General features: G+C 62.8%; 1 protein-coding gene across 1 annotated transcript in view; it reads right to left on the bottom strand.

The window, feature by feature from the left end:
• Positions 1-822: 822 nt before the first annotated feature.
• Positions 823-7,280, bottom strand: part of PPP5C (protein phosphatase 5, catalytic subunit) — a 33,100-nt gene continuing 26,642 nt past the window's right edge. Inside the window, exons 5-13 of the mRNA XM_012653409.1 lie at positions 6,872-6,937; positions 6,448-6,546; positions 5,567-5,672; positions 4,085-4,227; positions 3,864-3,951; positions 2,849-2,889; positions 2,562-2,740; positions 1,550-1,631; positions 823-1,386 (exon numbers count right to left, since the gene is read on the bottom strand). Coding sequence (XP_012508863.1) covers positions 1,324-1,386; positions 1,550-1,631; positions 2,562-2,740; positions 2,849-2,889; positions 3,864-3,951; positions 4,085-4,227; positions 5,567-5,672; positions 6,448-6,546; positions 6,872-6,937 — 867 coding nt within the window. The 3' untranslated portion in view covers positions 823-1,323. The remainder of the gene's footprint in view (positions 1,387-1,549; positions 1,632-2,561; positions 2,741-2,848; positions 2,890-3,863; positions 3,952-4,084; positions 4,228-5,566; positions 5,673-6,447; positions 6,547-6,871; positions 6,938-7,280) is intronic.

Below are 7,280 nucleotides of genomic sequence, written 5' to 3'. Positions count from 1 at the left end.
CCAGTGAGCCTGAGAACACTCCAGCTTCCCGCCTGGCCGAACCCCATCGGAGGTCTGAGGCACCGTCCTGTCTTTCTCGTGTGAAAGGCAGGCACTGGCGACCCGGACTCACCCCTGTCTTCCCGAAGCCGCCCTAACCGCAGCCCCGCCCCGCCCCCGCGAAGGCGGTGCACTTACTGCAGCACCACCGGCCTCAGAGAAGAGCACCTCCGATGCCCAAGCAGAACTAGGACTGTGGTCACCTCCTTTCTGCCTGGGAGGCCACCAAAGGAGCCAAAATACTCACCAGACTCTGCTCTCCAGGTGTCATCTGCCCGTAGACAATCCCTCAAGGCTACACCTCCCCGCAGCAGCCCTGGAAACAGGATCCCTCTGCAGGGCCGAGGCCGGGCTGCCAGGTGGGATTCAGTGGGACGGAGCCAGTGGGGAGTGGCGGAGAACCCCCCTCCCTTGGAGATCCGTCTCACGGCGCGATGTCAAGAACCAGGGCCGGGCCCACCCTGAGAGGGGTCCCCTGTGGGCAGGCGGGGTGCAGGGCAGTGAGCGCCGGCTGGCGGGGACGGGCGGAGGAAGGTGAGGGTTTCTCCCAGCTTCGACGCTGTCCTGGCCTCGCTGGCCCCTCTGAGCGCGTCTCTCCGTGTACGAGATAGACTGTTGGCGGGGCCCTTCCATCGGGGGCAGGAGAGCTCCCCCAAGAGCCCACTATGCCAGGCAGACGGAGACAGCTGGTGGGACTGTGTGGCCACCCATTGCCTCGGTTCTCCCAGGGAAAGGGTCACCCCAAGGCTGGCAGCTCCTGGGGCTCCACTATCCGAGACAAGCTGACATACAATAATGATTTTATTTTAACATATTTAATTACAGACATAAAATAGCTGGGGAGGGGGTGGGCCCAGTCTAGCCCCACCACGGGGCTCCTGGAGGGGTACAGGCGAGGCCTCCCTGATGACCCTCTTTCTGGGGGTCTTCCTATGGCGGGGCCCTATTGCTTTAGTTGGGGGAGCCATGCACACGAGGGGGCAGGGCAGCACGCGGCCCCGCTCCGCCCGAGGCTGGCCTCCCTTCAGAATGCCCGGGCTGAGCCCCCGTCCCAGCGGCTCCACCTCCTTCCTCTGTCCCGGGAGCAGCCCCTGCAGCCAGCCCTGACTCTACCCCCAACCCCTCCGCAAACCTAAAGGGGAATAAATACAAACTTTACAAAGTAAAAGGGGGTCCACTGTTGCCCTGGGCGGGGCCTGCTCTGCCTCCCCTCCCCCACCAGCTGGGGCCTGGGGGCCGGTGGGCAGGGAGGGGCCCGGGGACGCAGGCCGCCCGTGCGTCGCTTCACATCATTCCTAGCTGCAGCAGCGTGTTGGCGTAGGCCATGGGCTTGACGTTGGGATGAGGCTGCGGGAGCAGAGGCGGGCGGACGGACGGACGGACGGACAGACGGAAAGGCAAGTCAGAACGGAGCTGGCTTCCGGGGAGCCTCTGAGCACCCAGGTGCAGAACGCACCCCCGCCCCCCACCAGTGGTCTCGCTTGGCCTCCTGCCCCCAGGGCTGACTCACCACTGCTGTGAACTGGTGGAACTGGGGCCGCAGGTCGGAGCCCTGGAGGTGGATGTAGGAGGCTTTGTTCCCCATCTGGTCGCTGTGGGGACAAGAGCAGAGTGGACGGGCCGTCAGGGCTGGGGGGTTCAAAAGAAGGAAGGGCCAGGCCAGGAGGAGGAAGAGAGAAAGGGGACGGCGAGAGACAGAGAGACAGAGAGACGGGCGAGAAGGGGAGGAGGCAGGAGGGCAGAGAGGCCGGGAGAGAAGAGGGAGGGACACGGGGAGAGCCTGGCGGACACAGACAGGCAGGCGGGGACAGAAAGGCGAATGCGGAGCGAGGAGCAGGCCCCGAGCCTGGCAGCTTGCGGATGAGGGAAACGGGGTGGGGCGAGAGCAGCAGGGGGGCGGGTACAGCCAGGAGGGGGGCTCTCCAAGACTGCACTTGAGGTCTGATGGCACCTGACACAGGGGACAGAGGAACACTTCACGCGGCACCACGGGGTGCCATCGGCCCAGCCCAGGGCTCAGGCAACTGCAGGCCGAGCAGCCTGGTGTCTTCAGCAAACACACGTGGCTGGTGGGGGGAGGGGGGAGGGACCTCGCAGGCAAAGCAACTGCAATGTGGCCCTTGCCTGGGTCCTGCCTGGAAGAAATCAACTGAAGAAAGACGTTTACGAGAGCCGGGGGGAAACGAACTCGGGAGGATTCAGGTGATACACGGAATCGCACATGGGACCTGGTGGGGAGACGAGGGAACTGTCACCTCCTTTCTTAAAGGTGCCACAGCGGTACTGTGGTTATTAAGAAAAGGAAGTGGCTGTGTCAACCACGTGCTGGGGGACAAATGGGGGACGACGAGAGGCCTGGGGCCTGCGGTAGCCGGCGAGGCTGGTGACGGGCACGCGGCGTTGACTGAACCGTCGGATCTGCTCCTGCCCGTCTTTGAAACGTTCCACCATCAACAGTTCCGACAAAGACAAAAGCCCGTGGCCTGGGGAGAGAGGCCCTGGGTGGGGCGGGCAGCACATACCAGTAGTTGGGAGCAGAGAAGACGGTGACACAGCGGCCTTCGTGGGCCACCTCGTAGCCCTCGGCCTTGACCTCGTGGCTGCGGATGATGTAGTCCAGGTGGTTCTCCTCCAGGAAGGCCTTGGTGACGTCAGGCCCAAACTGGCAGCTCACACCCCGCTTGCTGACGGAGCGCCCATTCTGGGGGTGGGCAGGTGGGAGACGGGGGTTCAGCGTGACTGTCGCTCCCCCCACCTGCTCTGTCCACAGCCCACACCCGCTGGCCCTGGAACCAGCTCCCAGACTCACCTGAGGCTGCGGATCTGACCAAAGCAGGTCGCACATGGGACCTGGCGGGGAGAGCAGGGAACTGTCAGGAACAAGTGCCGCCAGGGGTGGGCACTCACAAGCCACATCCTAGTGGCCCTGCCAGGAGCTCACCCCACGGCACAGCCTGGGTGGGGGTCCAGCAGAGGACATCACTGTGGACAGGGCTTGGGACATGTGACTGTGATTCTGCCCCCATCACCTCCCCGCTGCTCTTCCCTCCAAGACCCCATGCAATCCACTACGGCCCGAAGCCAGACAGAGCTTGCAACATCGCAACTCAGATCAGGCCCCCCGCCTGCTTGAAGCCGTCTGTGGCTCCCCAGTGCCCGGGGAACAAAGCCCAAGCTCCACACTGAGGCCCATGGGGCTCTGCAGGGTCCAGCCCAGGTAACCTCGAGTCCAGCGTCAGCCCTTAAAGCACAGCCCTGCCCACTGCAGTCACTCTGCTGCTCCTCCCGCCACGTTCCCCTCGCCCTGGGACCCCTCTCCGTGTGCCTGGGACCCCTCTCCGTGGTGCCAGGCTCTGTGCACCACAGGCGCCTCTTACAGTGTCAGCTCAAATGTCACCTCCCTGACCACCCAGCAACGCGCCACCCTGTCCATGTCCTCCACAGCACTTACACCGTGTGTGTGAGAGACAGAGAATACTCTGCCACCTGTCCCCGTCACTAGAATGGGGGCCCCGGTACTTCTCTCAGGGGTCGGCAGTTGAACTCGCGAGTGAACGAGGACAGGTGTGTGCCCAGTGCTCGGCACGTCCCCCGCCCTGCGCTGTGGTCACTGATGCCTTTGCTGGCGTGGCCCCAGCAGGGAGGTGCGGGGCCCCGTGTTACAGGGGAGGAAACTGAGGCTCAGACTTGCCGTTCCTCGCCAAGAGCACGAAGCGAAGGGCGGGGCTGTGGCTGTAGCTGAGGTCTGAGCCCAGGCCGCCCCGTTCCGCCGGAGACACTGGGGCCCCGAGGGGAAGGGCCGCCCACCTGACCCCCCCAGTCACCTGAATCTGGGGGCTGCCGATTCCGCTCGATCTTCCGGATGTCGTCCAGGGTGACGCCGTCTTCACTGAACAAGCCTCCGTGCATGATCTGGGGGTTGGGGGGTGACCACTGTGAGGGGAGGGGCCCGCCACCCCCAACTCCCAGACGCACTTCACCGGCACCTCCGCCCAGGCGTGGCTGGGGGGCGGAGCCCGCACTCGGTCCCCAGCGCCGTCCTCACCAGCACTTTTCCGTTGATGCACTGGGCCAGCGGGAGCCACTCAAACACCTCGCTGAAGAGCTCGTACATCTGAGCCGTGTACTTGGCCTTCACTTCGCCCTCGAAACCATAGATCTGGTTCATGTTGTCTGTCTCGTGGTTGCCTGGCCGACAAGGGGACAGAAGAGAAACCTCAGTCGCCAGGTCCATCGGTGTCCCCCTGCCCGGGCACCCTCAGCCCACTGGCCCTTCACAGAAACTCCACGAGGTACAGACACCGTTCTCAGTCCATTTTCCGGAGGAGCAAACTGAGGCTGAGAAGCACCCGCGGGCACGTGGCCACAAGGGCCCCCAGGCCCCCACTGCGGACCTTCCAGGCTAGCAGTACCAAGGGGGGATCGTGACAAAATGCAGGACAATTTACGAAGCATCTGCTGGGACCTGGCCCGCACAGAGCTCCACTCTACACACACACCCCCCCCTACAGCTCCACCCTACACACACACACACACTCCCCACAGCTCCACCCTACACACACACACACCCATCTGTCCCTCCCAGGGCCGTGGGGGAGACCAGGGAGCTGCTCGGTCCCGCATCTGCTAGATGCCTGACCGTCCTCTCTTCAGCCTGAGCCCTTCAGCTCCTCCTGCGACAAGGCCCCTGGGGGCGTCCTGAGCGGTCCGACATGCCAGGCGCTGCTTCGGGAAGGCTCGGGCCCTTGCCCCAGCGCACAGCCCTCGCCGCGCCCTGCCGGTGCCTCCACTGCTCGCAGGCTGCACCTCCCACTCATGCCCCACCTTGCCATGGGCAGGGTACCCCCCGCCGGCTGTCGTTCCCAGGCAAGCTCGCCCTGCCCAACGCCATCGGAATCCACATTCATGGCCCCCGTGGGACCCCACCCCAGCCCATGTCTCCGGAGTCTCCCAGCTCCCTGTGTCCACCAGCCACAGCCTCCTGGTGCTCTAGCCCCAAACCTGGAGGGCCCCTTTGGCCTCCGCTCCTCCCTCTGGGCTCTGCTTCAGTCAAGAGAGCCCGGATCTGACCCTGAGCCCGCATCTGAGGCAGCTTGCCATCTCCTCACCGGTCCTCCTGCTCCCACCCTCAGCCCCTGGTCTGTTCACTCAGTTCCTCAGCTCAATTTTATTGCCTGATTCAGGCCACTCAGGAGCCTGTTTCATACTCTCGTGCAAATTAGAAAAAAGGGGCTCTTCCTTAAGACCTCTGTCTGCTATCTGCTGAAAAATGGACATAATAAATGTGTGCATTTATGCTGTCTATGATACGAGTGCTGCCCCTTAGTGTGATGACATTGTGCAGTGCACAACCTGCTCAACCTTACGAGGCAGCCCTGGGCATGATCTCGGTCAGTGCCCCATATAAATCATGGCTGCAACTATTATCCTTGCTTTGGGGTTAAGAAAATGGAGGCTCACAGAAGACAAAGTGAATGCTCTACCAGGTCCCCACAATGTCCCCAGATCCTGCTGCCTCTCAACTCACCTCGAAGTAGGTGAAAGTGATCTGGGTACAGGAGCTTAAAGCCGAAAAGGGTGAGGATCACTTCTACAGAGAAGGAACCGCGGTCCACGAAGTCGCCATTAAATATCTGCACTATTAAGGAAAACACAGCAGGGGTGGGGGTGGGAGAGCGGATGGGCCAGAGGGGCTGCTCCTTCCTGGTCTCCACACGTCCAAGGCTTGTGTCAGTATGGCCCAAGGAGTGGGGACTCAGCGGGGCTCAGGGTCTCTGGGCTGTTGTCCCTGTCCTTCCTGTGTGGCTCTGGCCGGCCACCTAGCCTCTGGGCCTCAGTGGGACGGTCCTGAGGACCCCAACCTCCCCCAATTCTCAGAAAGCCAAGCCAGCTCTCCCCCAGAAGAGGCCCAAAGCCAGAGGGGCGATGGGACACGGGCCCTCTCAACAATGCCTAGGCCTCATGGCCCCGCGTGGTGGTCATTTATTGAGCAAACAGCACAGTGGTATCGACATCCCCTGTGGGCCAGCCCTGTCCTTAATTCATCTGCTCCTCTCAGAACCCCATGAGATCAGCCCCATTATTATCTCCCTTTCACAAGTGAGGAAACTGAGGCACCAAGCGGCGAAGTAACCTGCTTCTGTTCAGGTGTTATCTTGTAGCAGACACAGAAAAGCCGGAGCCCGGACGGACTGAGCCCCCAGCCAGGGTCACACAGCACATGGGGTGGGCCCTGGCCGGTCTGAGCCCGGAGCCCGCGAGGCCAGCCTGCCGCTCCAGCACACCCCAGTGCTCAGGCGGCTCCTTCCAGAGTCACGCTGTCGCCCTAGCCAAAGCCCCATCCCCCACGAGAATCCAGGAGTAGGGGCGGGGCAGGGCGGGGCAGGGTGGCTCTGCTGAGAAGGATACATAGGGGTTGGTCTCGGAGGGTAAACCGTTGAGCTCGAATATGTTGAGGAGGTCATAGAACTGGCCGTGGGTGTCCCCACACACTGTAATCTTCTCTGTCTGGAAGAAAAGAGGCCACCGGAGAGGGAGGGGCCCAGAGAGAGACATGGGGAGGGGACAGAGGTGAGGGGAGGGACAGGAGGTCACAGCAGACCGAGGAGAACCACGCAAGAGGCATGAGCAGGGGACACAAATGAAGAAGGTGGGACAGAGACCAAAAGGCCAGAAGAGGAGGGGACGTCCAGGAGGAAAGACGTAGGGTGGGGGTGTCAGGGAGAGAGGGAGGTGGGTCTGTGAGTTCCTGAGCTCCACGGCCCCTGCCCAGCCAGGGAGCCCCCAGCCACCCACACCCGCCGGCCCCCAGCCACTGCCCCACGACACGCACCTCTTTGAGTGTGGTCTCCACGAGCGTGCTCAGCTTGGAGAGGACCTCTTTGACCTGTACCAGAATCTGGAAGGCAGGGCAGACTGTGAGTGGGACTGGCTGGGAGGTCTGCCACCCACTCCAGCCCCGGGAGCCCGGACTGCCCAGGAGACGCTGCTGGGCTGAGGGCGAGGGGCAGCGGGGAGACGGGAGGTAGGCGGGAGGCCAGGAGCAGCAGGTGCAGGCCGGGCTGGAGGTGGCCCCCAGCTGTGTCCTGAGCAGCCTCTGAGGCACTGGAACATCGGGATTATTTCATGTGAAAAACTCGGTCCTTGGCTGGGCGCAGTGGCTCATGCCTGTAATCCTAGCACTCTGGGAGGCCGAGGCGGGCAGATTGTTTGAGCTCAGGAGTTCGAAACCAGCCTGAGCA

This window comes from Propithecus coquereli, unplaced genomic scaffold (assembly GCF_000956105.1).
Source record: "Propithecus coquereli isolate 6110/MARCELLA unplaced genomic scaffold, Pcoq_1.0 Scaffold42, whole genome shotgun sequence".
Classification (NCBI taxonomy): domain Eukaryota; kingdom Metazoa; phylum Chordata; class Mammalia; order Primates; family Indriidae; genus Propithecus; species Propithecus coquereli.
This window is presented reverse-complemented; position numbering and strand designations above follow the sequence as displayed.